We start from the raw sequence: 12,567 nt of genomic DNA, 5'->3' as shown, positions 1-12,567 counted from the left end.
AGAGATCCTGTAATTATTATATAATGTCCTTCTTCATCTCTTGTTACTGCCTTTACTTTAAAGTCCAGTTTTTCTGAAATTAGTATGGCTACCCCAGCTTTCTTTTGGCTTCCAGTTGCCTGATAGATATTTCTCCATCCCTTCAAATTGTTTTTTGCCTTTCAGTATGCCTTGTTTCTTGACTGCTACATATAATGTACTGAGTAAGAAGAACTACTGTAAATAGGCCTTTAGTAATGTGGTGGTAAAGTGGGGAGGAGAGAGAAGTGTTCAATTGTTCGATGATTATGTTTCAATCTTTTGGTGAGCCTATCCATCTGGAATGTGAACTTCATAAATGTTTTTCAGTTTTTTCTTCCCCCTTAGGTGGGGCAGGATGGCTTGAGAGGGGTACTGTTGCAGATTTCCCTCCCCCCAGGTCAGTTAGGCTCTAATAATACCTCGCAGGTTAGGCTGGTTAACTAATTTTCTCTAATAGCTAACCTTGTTAAGAAGAACAGAGTGCTGGGCATATTTTGAAATGGTTCCTTTTCTACTCCCCCTGCAGACACATGAGGGGGTTTTTTCCCAATATTTACTAAGAATCTAGTTGAGCTCCTGAAGGTAAATCTCACAAAATTTTGGGGGCTGTGATGACTAGGTCTCCCTGGAATTTTAGTTCTCAGACCCTCCAGCAATTCATTAATTACTGTTCAGGTTTTACTACCTGGACCTGGTTTCTGGAGTGGTTTCCACTCATGAATCTCTGGGATTCTAGGAAGCCATTCCTAACCTGTTTGACTCTAATCTTAGGGCAGAAGTTTGCCCTGCATCCTCCTCCTTCTTATAGATACAAGAAGAGTTGTTGCTTCTTCAGTTTATTCAGGTTTTCACTTATTAGAAGAGAAGGCAATTGCCAAGCACCTTACATGTGGAACTCACTAAACTTTTTAAAAATATTAACTTTTTATCCACTTTACCAACTTACATAAAGTCCAAAATAAAGACTCCAATAGCTAAACATGAAAAGGGTATGGCTGGAGAAGGCCAGCTGGTCCCCAGACAAGTCCATCCCTGCTAACGTAAGGTGGAATTACCTCACTGCTCAGAAATTCAACCCAGCCCGAATTCCAGAGTGGACTTCATTCAGGGATACTTACTGATTCTTTGAAAGCTTCTAAGAAGGACAGAGAGTATCTAAGATGTCAACTCTCATGGTTTAATTGTAATAGGGAATCACTCATGTCAGTTAATTTAGAAAAAGTGAAGAGGCCCAGTATTCATCCCTGTAGACCTCAGAACTTCCCATAATTAAATGTACAACTTTTAGACCTGATGTAATTATGACCTCCAAAGTAAATGATCCAGTGAGCCTGCATTTAAAAAATTATCAAAGGTATCTTCAGGGATCTACTGGTCTCATATGTCCCCCTTTTCTTATACAAATCATTTCACTAAAAACAAGTCTACAGCTTTCCTTAGGTAAAATGATACCACACAAAGTTGCTCTGTCAAGGGGGAGAGGAAGAAATCTATTCTCCATCTATGTAAGAGCCTTAGATATCCACACATAGTCTTAAAAATATCAGAGGAGAATGGGGATCATAATTGGCAGTTATCTTGAGAATTACAGACACTTGATAACATATATTCTATTCATAAAATGCTATATCATAAGGGGTAACCATATCCTTTAAATTCTTATTTGAAAACCAAGGCCTATGTAAATTTCTATTCAGAAGTCTGAGACCTTAAAAATGGTTTATTTTCCTGATCATTTCATTTTTTCTCTTATACAAACATTAAGTTATACTGATACAGGAAACAGTATAGCAAAACAGTATAGCCCTAAAACAAAAGACTATGGAACTGGACATTAGTCCCAGATTCGTTCCTTATCCTTTACTTCTCTCTCATGTTGGTCCATTCCTCTTTGGAGCAGAAACTATACTTTACTGATCTTTGCATATTAAGTTAACTTGTATAACTTAGATGATTATTAAATTATGAAATTCTAGTATTCAGAAAACTATTTCATGACTGATTCATTTTCTTCATAATATGCTGAACTGTTTCCACATAAGTATATGTTTCAGGGAAGCAAGAAGGATATTTAAAGCACTTTTCAGCTTTTATTTTTACCATAACTCATAATTAAGAAATACATTTTACATCATAACCATTACATATGAACATATGTATCTATCCAAAACAAAAGTTATAAGCAAAAAAGCAATTTACCCTCAATATATCTGATGCTTTTGGTTATTTTCTATTCAATTTTGTTTTCTAAAATGCTATTCATCACGCACTAAAATATTTCATGACTTTTGAAAAATTTGTGATCCAGAATTTGAAAAATATTGATCTAGAGAACTATCTTCTGGAAACAAACATGGGAACAAACAATAAATAAGATAAAATAAAAAGTTTTAAAATAACAGTTACTTACTTAGTTGCTGCAAAAATGACATTGAGAGGCAACTGTTGATGAAGTGGAAGGAAAGGCCTGGCAGGAGACAGAAGAGCACAACCATGAGGGACTTCTGCGCTGTCTGCTCGCTGTGCCTTACCCCAACTCTCATATTGGCCCCTTAAAAATCACTGAGCCTAAATATCCCATATTTAATCCACAAACCTGGGCAAACACAAAAATCACTGGGCAGTGGGGAGATTATTGTTTAAAATGCAAATTACCAAGCCTAGGCCAGGAGACTCTGTATATTTAAAGTAGAGCTAATGAATCTGCATTTTCAATAAACATTCTGATGTTTTTCTGCAGATGGTAAACAAGCCACACTTTCAGAAGTGGTGCCCTTATACTTGGGCTTCAGCTCAGGTCATTAGCTGGTCATTAGCTCCCTCTTCCCTGAGACATTCTGAAATTCCCAATGATTTAGCTTTAAAAACTACCCCCAGAAAGTCTAGAAATTTAACATTTCTCTAAAAAGTCAGCATCAAAAAAACTTCCATAGGGAGGATGCTCACAAATAACAATGTAGATTACAAATTTACTTTCTCAAGGAAGCTTATGTATATGTGATATCAAGATTATCTTTCTAACCACAGAAAACCTATACGGAGATCCTCATTCTAACTGACTGTATGATTATCACATGAGTATCAATCACAAATAAAACAAAGTGAAACTTTTGACCATGTTGGTTTTGGCAACATTCACACAAAGACAGCAAGTGTCACCTACATGTCCGCTTATAACAATCTCCCATGTTCTATAACTGTCATGTGTCTCTGCTGCATCTCACTTATGACTTCATTTTGTGCTCAAATATACATTCCTATTTACAGCTAGTACCTCTGAAGTCAGGGAGATTTAGCCGGAAATCCTAGATCTGTCACTTACTAACTTAAGAGACTTCAAGCAATTTACTTCTCCTCTTTTGGTCTCAGCCTTCTTACTGATAAATGGGGATAATATATCTTATCCTATACTTCTGTTGTAAAAAATTGATTATATATATCAAGCACTTAAACTGGTGCCTGGCACACCACATGCACTCAAAAGTGATAGCTGCTATCATTACTATAAAGACATTCTCTAAAAATATCAGAACTCATTTTCATTAGTAATTACTTTTTACCTTCCAAAGTATTTATAGCGATTCTTTCCAGTTATTTCAGGATCTGCATATACCTCTTTGGCCATCTGAGAAGATGTATTTGTTCTAAAATGAAGAAGGAAAACATTAATAAAGTCTAACATGTCATTTCTAAATATTTCTATTTAATATTTTTATATCTATAAAGTAGGAGATACACAGGGTATCTGAGACTGAGAGCAAAAGCTCTAACATGCATCTGACTGACCTACATCTCAGACTAGAGATTACAGTAAAACCTTGGATTGTGAGTAACTTGTTCTGTGAGTGTTCCATAGGACAAGCAAACATTTCTAACAAATTTTACTTGATAAAGGAGTGATGTCTGCAATACAAGTAGTACCTGATGCCAAGCATCACATGGTCACAACTGAGCCAATGGTTCTTCTCTCTTTCTCTCTCACTGCGGAGTTGTGGGTGATTGTCTTCCATGCTCGGATGCTCAGTCTCAGACCATGGTGTTTGGCAGAAATCAGTTATATTTCAGAATTTTGGAAGGTGCCCACAACTGGCACTAGTAATTTTTGTCGCTTCAAAACACCTATGGACAGGGGTGCCTACATGGCTCAAGTTGGTTAAGCACCCAACTTCAGCTCAGGTCATGATCTCACTGTTGGTGAGTTCAAGCCTCGCGTTGGGCTCTGTTGCTGACAGCTCAGAGCCTGCAGCCTGCTTCAGATTTTGTGTATCCCTCTCTCTGCCCCTCCCCCACTCAGGTTCTGTCTTTCCCTCTCTAAAATAAACATTTAAAAAAATATTCAAAGCACCTATGGACAGTCCTTTGCTTCTCCATACAAGAGTAAGCTTAGGAATGCTTTGCTTCATTCTAGGTCAGGCTGCCTGCAGATCTAGACCCTTTGCTCTGCTGCCTTATTGCCAGTTACTTTAAATACAGTAAATGACAGAGTTTATTAATACTGTAGTCAACACCCGTATATATACAATGGCCCCCATGCAGAAAAAGATTCCATTGAGCCAAGAGATAGCAGTGATTCCATTAGTGAGAGTGAAAGTTGTCCTACACAATAACTCTTCTCTCTTATCTCCCTCACATCAGCCATCAAGGTTTCCAAAGTTAAGTGCAGATTGATTTGTTCACTTTTCTTTATATTTGGTATTTTCTTTATGATTTTATATTATATTACAGTACTATAATCATTCTTATATGAATTTTTGGGTTGTGGTACGAATCATCTGAGTGTCCATTATTTCTTATGGGAAAATTCACTTTGATATACAAGTGCTTTGGAATACAAGCAGGTTTCCAGAATGAATTCTCCTTGCAAACCAAGGTTTTGCTGTAATTACTCTCCTTGAGCCAGGACACCAGGAACTAACAAGAGGAAGTAAGAGTAAGAAAAGAGTAGATTTAGGATATCCCACAAACAAAAATGCATACTTTTAATAGAATAATGGAGTTTTAAGAGACAATTTTTATGTCCACACTGTAAAACAGCTCTTTTAAATTTAGTAGGTATGACTCACAAATAATTAAAAGAATATAAAATTCAAGAGACATCTCTGAAGGTGCTTTGGCTATAAGTCTCCAAAAATATAGATTTAGACGCTACCAGAAAGGTATAGTTGCAATTTCTAAGATGAATCAAAAAAAACAACAAATTCAGTCATGTTTATCTTGGGTGGCAGGTTGTTATTTAATATATATATATTTACTCCAAGGTTCTGAGAATATCTACTAACCTATAAACCTATAACCATTGCCCCTGAATCAGGCTCATTTTGGGTAGAGGGGTTAACAGTATTTTTTTTAATGTTTATTTTTGAGAGACAGACAGACAAATAGACACAGTGTGAGTGGGAGAAGGGCAGAGAGAGGGAGACACAGAATCCAAAGCAGACTCCAGGCTCCGACCTGCCAGCACAGAGCCTGACATTGGGCTCAAACCCATGAACCATGAGGTCATGACCTGAGCCTAAGCTGGACTTTAACCAAGCCACCCAGGGCTCCCATTGGGTAGAGGGGTTAAGAGATAGAATTTGGGATTAATCAACCTAGGTATAACATCACAATTGTACTTTCAAAAAATGAAGAAAAAATTTCAAGGAGAAAAATACATTCATTAAAAACATGAACAGCAGCTGAAAACTACCTGACACTTACATGGCAAGGTGCCAGAGGGCTTCTCTGTGTTTCTCCTCATGGCCCTTCCATTCCTGCTGGATCAATGGTGGGACAGAGACAGGGTCTGCCTTGCTCCAATACAGAGAATATCTTGGATAATGGATCAGGTTACTGAACATGTTTCTAAACCTGGGAACTTTTCTCTAATATTAAGACAGGGAGGTAGGGAAGAAAAGGACAAAATTTTACCATCAGATTTCCTAAAGCATTGTATTTATTCCTGTAAACTTTTCAAAAAGGTACAAAACAGTGACTATGGCATAGAAAGAGGGGGTATTGTATATGCACAGACTATCTCTAGAAAGATACACAAAAAACTGATAACAGATGAATATGAGAAGGGGCCTGAGAGTCAGAATTTACTTCATACTATATATGCTTTTGTACTACTTGAATCCTTTAACACAGGCATATGTAACTTTTTGCACTGAAGAAATTAGTTAATAGTGAATCCTTTATTCCCTATTAGTTAATTAATCTTCAGAATGAGCCACAAGTATCAAGATGCCTTGTCCCTAGTAATCATGGCAAAATAATTGCCGTAGAATATAAAATCCACTGGAGATCTGATGATTAGTCAATCTAATCAGTGCAGTTAGCAAAACTAGATGGTTCAAGTTCATCAGGCTGCCTTAATGAATTAATTAGACCTACCAGTCTGTTTCGAATCAGATTAGCTTGGATATTTGCCTGTGTGTGATCTTTCTCACTTGACACAGTAAATAACGGATCTGCAAAATAAACAATAAGGTAGTATAAGGAATAGAACATATCTACTCCTGGGGTGAGAATAATAGCAAAACAATGTTTAACTGGGAAACAAATTATAAAAATTAGATACTGCCTTACTGTACAGCAACTCTTAGCCCACCAGCGAGAGTCTAGTAGATGCATCTCTTTTCAATGTATTCCAAAGTCAGTTTATAGAACTGGAAGGCAAGAAGAAGGCCTAATATATTCTCAAGCACAAGAGCCTAAACACGCCGTCTTCTCTCCTATGAACAAACCACTTTCTGGGTCTGAGTAGCCCAGGAAATACTCTAAGATGAAAGACCAGGTATACACTCACTACATCCATTTGCAAGTGAAAGAAATAAACACGATTCAGAACAAAAGAAAGACACAAAATCTTCATAACATGGCACTTCAGAATTGATGTAGTAAGAATATGTCATTCTCTAATAAGAGATAAATAAAATCAGCTATAATTCACTCCTTGAATCTATAAGTATGTTGATGATGGGACTAAATTTTTTCTCCAAAGTTCAACAAAAGATTGCCATTATTGTAAGTATGTGCTTGTTAGATAGATCTTTAAAGTGAGGAATATTCAAGACTGATTGTACCATCCTTTAAGATTAAACAATAGGACATTAAATTCATAAGCAACCTTCAGAAATAGAATTGATTTCCCAAGTACACATCTCTTGAGAAACAAATACCTTAACCAACTTGTCTAGATGACTTGGTAACATATTTCTTCACAGAAATTAATAATTGGTATTGTGATTTATAAGTAAATTAATTTAAATTTAATTTAGATAATGTGAGTCAGTTCCTAGAGTCTAATAATTCCTCAGTTACCCAACAAAAATGATATACTGGATAAAGACATTTAATATTCCCCCCAAGGTTGAAAAGCTACAAGAGGCTCAACCTCTTTCATTCAAGAATGACTGGCTACTATGTTCAAGGTGCTTGGAACACATCAACAAAAAGCTAAAGATCCCTGTCCTCATGAGAGAGAGAGACAATAAATAACAACATAACAAACTAGCATATTATATAATGTTAGAGCTAGAAGGTAGTAAGTGTTACTAAAAAAAAAAAAGTGGGGAAAGAGCAGGTAGGAGGGGTTAGGTTGCAATTTTACACACGGTAGTCTAGGCAGGCCTCACTGAGAAGGTAACATTTAATGGGACTTGCAAGTGGGGAATTAACTATACAGTTATCTGAAGGAAGAGCATTTAAAGGCAAGGAAACAGCTAGAGCAAATGCCTGTTTGAAGAACAGCAAAGAGACCAACATGATAGAAACTGAATGAAAGGGGAAAAATAGTAGACAAAAGGTCAGGAAAATTACCAGGGGCCTAGATCATATGGCACTTTGTGCACCACTGAAGAGAATTTGGCTTTAATCTGAGTGAAGTGGGGAAGCATTGCAAGATTTTGAGCCAAAAAGTGATAAAATCTGACTTACATTTTAAAATGTTCATTGTGGCTGCCCATGAAGAAAAGAGTTCATGGAAGCAACAGAAGAGGCAGGGCGATCTATTAGGAGGCTCGTGCAATAAGCCTAGAAAAGATATGATGTTGGTTTGCACCATGGTGGTGGCAACACAAGTGATGAAACAGGGCAGGATTCTAGATATACTTTTAAGGAGGAACAGAAAGGACTAATTAATGTTTTGGAATGGCTTGAGAGAGAGAAGGAAAACATGATGGCTCCAAGATTTTTGGACTCAGCAGCTAAAGTATGAGGTTGGTATCAACTGATACAGGAAAACCTATGGTAGAGCAAGTTTGTAGGGAGCATCTCTTAGGTGTCTATTGTATGTCCAGGTGGAAATACAAAGTAGACAATTTCATATACAAATCTAGAGTTTGGGAGAAAAGTCTGGACCAGTGATACAAACCTGGGAATCATCACCTTTAGATATTATCTTCTTTAGCTGCATCACCAAATCCACCTCTATGATTCAAGTTGAGAAGTGCTAGAAACTGGGCTGATTAGGAATGACAAGGCCAGATTTTATGGCCTCAAATTACAGACTCATGAATTTGAAGACAAGATGAATGCACCTGTTTAAAGGGAAGAAGGCTATAGCTTCAACACGTCTGATATTTTGGGAATAGTATTGGACGAAGGTAAACTTCTATTCATACTCTTGTTTTAAGTGATGTCACTGGGTCTATGGTTCCAACTGTGTTGCTCATCTTAAATGAATTAATCCTGCATGTCCCCTAGCTCTGCAAAATAACGTGTAAACCATCCTCTTCTTATTCCTATAAGGCGTATGAAGACACGATCTATAAAACATTCTTGCCATCTATAGAAGATCATGACACAATACTGTATGATTTATGACTACACATTCTGTAACATATCCTACAACTGTGATCATAATGATTGTTCAAAGGCAATAGAAAGGCCCCTGAGACTCACCAGGTATCACTTGCTTATTCCTATACAGCTGTAAAGTGCTTTATGTGCAATATTCCATTTAATCCTCACAAAAACCCAATGAGGTAGGCACGAGGCCTTCATTTTATAGGTGAGGAAACTAAGGCTTCAAGAAGTTAACCACTTACTGATGGAGAGTTAGAATGTGAACTCCAATTCTTCTGGCTCCCAGGCCTTATATTATTGAAAGCCCATGAATTTTATAGGGAAAAGTTTCTCATGGAAACCATGAGAAGTTCTTCAGCCAATTTACCCATCCTATTGAAACTGTTCTAACAAGCCTAGGAAGTTGTCACTCCAAGGTATCATAAGAGAGAGGAAGTATTTCAAGCCCCAAGACATAATGGTTACTTTTAGGGAAAAGTATAACAAATTGCATACTCTGGGAGAAAAGAAAGGAGGAAAGAGCTTATGATAAACCTAGAAAGCATTCTAAAACATTTCTGAAAGCTAGAAAAATAAACATATATTTTAAAAAGGCTTTAATTATCAGGGCAGTATCGTAGCTACTAATCCATCAACAAATGTAGATCCAGGAAAGTGATAACATATGGTGCTCACTTTGAGAGACACTTGAGAGACACAAAGGATTTACCAAAATTTAGTAAATTGCAAAACGCTATATAAATGAGATAAGATCTATTAAAAAATGATGTTAACTTTAAAGTACTATACAAATTTAAGGTATCTGAATTAATCTTAATTGCTAGAGTGATCAGAGGAGTAAAAATTACATTTAGTGAAGACATCCAAAGCTTCTTGGAGGAGCAAAAGTCTTGCAGACAATTAGCTATCATGAAAAGGCCATTGGGTTTGAGGGGTGTGGGTGCGTGAGGGGTGAAAAAGCTTGAGGTGTTCATGTGTGTATCAGTGATCACCACACCTACCTACTACTGTTCTTTCCATCAAGGTAAAAATCAGACCCAAGCCAGTCAACTCACTGATTGGTCAACAACGTATCTTATTTCTCCAATTTTCAGCTAAGATACACAAGGACTCACAACTGGTGGTGAGCTTTAGGATAAGAGGCCGTGGAGACTGCCACCCCAGTCCCGGTCATAATAAGAGAAATCCATAAACAAGTGGCTTTCTGTCAGATGGAAGAAGGAACATGTATGCATGGGGGGAAAGCAGTGTTAGAGTTGTCAGATAAAATACAAGATGCTCAGTTAAACTTGAATTTCATATAAGCAATGAATAACTTTTTCTATAAATAGATCTAAAATATTGCATAGGGCTAAAATATTTATTGATCTCAAATTCAGATTTAACTGCACATCCTGTATTTTTGCTTGCTATATCTGACACCTAACCAAGGTTAAGAAAACAAAAACATAGGTCCAAGAAATGAAGCAGAAGGGGCACTACACCTTAGTTCTGACCTTCCCTGTTTTGGTCCTGCTTTGTCCTAGCTATATTATGGTTCCTGTCTATTAATAGCTGTGAGACTGCCCTTTAGTTGGAACAAACCAAACTTTATTTGGCCTATTTTGGGTGGGTTTCTGTTCCTTGCAAGGGACATGGAAACATTTAGTCATCTCTCTGCAAAAGAAAAAGAAAAAAATAAGGAGAAAATACTTTTAAGGATAAAAGAGACAGGAAGCTTGATAAATTTGCCTGTCTTTACTAAAGAAGCATATTCCATTCCCAAGTTACCTCTGAAACAAACATGTGATGTGTTCGCTGGAGTTTACTAGATTCATTTTACAAGATGAAACCAAGAGTGAATAAAGAAAACCACTGGCCAGAATATGTAAGCAACCATTACAAAGCCCCTATGCCAGGAAATGGGTAACCTATTGATTTCCAATGAAAGAAGATCTTGGGAATCCCAGAATAGGTATCACATGGTTAAAAGCAATGCAAGGTTCACATGAAGAGCATGAGACTGCTAAGGGCAATATTGGGAAAAAAATTACGTTTAACTGATTTGAAATTCTTGTAATAGTAAATTCAATAAACATTTATGAAGCACCTAGCATATGTACCAACACTGGAATAGGTGCCGAGAAGGCGGAAAAAAATATAAAACAAGAACTTGAGGAACTTAAGGCCCAATAGAAGAGACAGAACGTAAACGGACAAGCTGGGCATTAAAGTAAACTGGAGCTTTACTGACTTCAAAGAACCCAGTGGACCTAGTTTATAAGCAATGCTTTGATCAATAACAAGTTTAAAAACAGAGAGTGAAACAAAAACAAAGGCCAGATAAACTGGTACTTCTTTATCTGCAAAACCAAATTTGGAGTTGCCCAGAGAATGGGAGAGGGAAGGTCATTTTTGTCTGGCACTTCAAACAGTTTGAATGAAGGAACGTTGAGTGGATCTCCAAGTCTGCAAATGGTTGCATACATTTCTGGATGACAAAACACCCGGTACAGGTTTCAGAAAGGTTGCTTAAAGCTGTGCAAACTATCTGGAAAAGACGGTGGCGAACAAGGCGATTGCGGGAGGTGTTTGAAGACGCCGAACGCACCTGCGGCTTCCGACGCGCGGAAGAGCACCGCCACCTGGGAAGCATCGCCACCAGGAGAGCACCGCCACCGGGGGAGCATCGCCACCTGGGGAGCTCCGCACTGCTCTCACCCAACAAAGGCTAACCGCCGTCAGGGGACCGTCCCGGGGCTCGTCTTCCGTCACCTCTCCCCTTAGCCAGGTCCCAGCGACCCGAAGCCCACCTAGGCCAGGAGTCGACAACTCTGGAGGGAAGTCCGATGCCGCCCTTACCGTACAGAAAATCATACGGTCGACTGGAGGAGATTTTGCCCCAGGCTCCCAACTTCACCCCGCACCGGGTTTGAGACACCTGCGAGTTGGCCTGGGACTCCTCGATAGTCACAGAATGGTTCATGGTGTCGACTCTTCCCTTCTGCCAGCCGGGTACTACCTAGAAAGGCTTAGCTGTTGTGTGCACGGTAGCTATGGTAACCTCCGCCTGAGCGCTGAGATGCTGGGCGGCGCTAGGTGCTGGAGAAAAAGGTCCCGGCGAAGACACGGGGCGGGGCTTAAAGCGGAAAAGGCGGGGCTTGTGTGGGAAAGGACCAGTAAGGTGAAGGAAAGGGAGAGATGGGGCGAGGCCCCGGAAGGGGAGGGTGGAGGAAAAGGGGAGAGGAGGGCCGAGGAACGTGAGAGTGTGTGGGGCGGAGAGAAAAGAAAGATGGAAAGGAAAGGGCTAGCTTGAGGAGGAAAGGGCGCTGACTGTGGAAGGGGGTTCTCACTTCGCACTGCACTCCCAAGACTACCGCGAGCCCTTGGCCACCAGCCGTGGGTCCTTACCTGGAGGGCGACCAGAGGCTGCTCTTCAAATCCAGCAGCGATTTGACAATTACAGTTTTTAACTCTTTTGGAAATCCCTGGAAATCTCAACTTCCTAGAATAGTTGGGCTTTTTCATTTCGGACATACCCTTCCCGCGGCACTTGTTCTGCCTTTAAAACTTATGGAGGGGCGCCTGGGTGGCTCAGTCGGTTAAGCCTCCGACTTCGGCTCAGGTCAGATCTCACGTTCGTGGGTTCGAGCCCCGCGTCAGGCTCTGTGCTGACGGCTAGCTCAGAGCCTGGAGCCTGCTTCCAGTTCTGTGTCTCCTTCTCTCTCTGCCCCTCCCCGTCTCATGCTCTGTCTCTCTCTGTATCAAAAATAAATA

The 12,567-nt window shown here is 39.1% G+C and overlaps 1 protein-coding gene across 4 annotated transcripts in view; it reads right to left on the bottom strand.

Annotated features, from left to right (window-relative positions):
* MAATS1 (MYCBP associated and testis expressed 1) overlaps positions 1-11,855 on the bottom strand; it is an 89,424-nt gene extending 77,569 nt beyond the window's left edge. For 3 of the 4 annotated variants that reach the window (XM_029939387.1, XM_029939389.1, XM_029939388.1), the window contains exons 1-5: positions 11,653-11,855; positions 6,397-6,473; positions 5,722-5,885; positions 3,582-3,665; positions 2,432-2,488 (exon numbers count right to left, since the gene is read on the bottom strand). In XM_029939387.1, the coding sequence (XP_029795247.1) occupies positions 2,432-2,488; positions 3,582-3,665; positions 5,722-5,885; positions 6,397-6,473; positions 11,653-11,776 (506 nt within the window). In that variant the 5' untranslated portion in view covers positions 11,777-11,855. The remainder of the gene's footprint in view (positions 1-2,431; positions 2,489-3,581; positions 3,666-5,721; positions 5,886-6,396; positions 6,474-11,652) is intronic. The other variant, XM_029939390.1, reaches the window with a different exon arrangement.
* Between the last annotated feature and the right edge of the window lie 712 nt (positions 11,856-12,567).

This window comes from Suricata suricatta, chromosome 5 (assembly GCF_006229205.1).
Source record: "Suricata suricatta isolate VVHF042 chromosome 5, meerkat_22Aug2017_6uvM2_HiC, whole genome shotgun sequence".
In the NCBI taxonomy this organism is placed as follows: domain Eukaryota; kingdom Metazoa; phylum Chordata; class Mammalia; order Carnivora; family Herpestidae; genus Suricata; species Suricata suricatta.
Note: the sequence above shows the minus strand (reverse complement) of the source record. Positions and strands in the feature narration are given on the sequence as shown.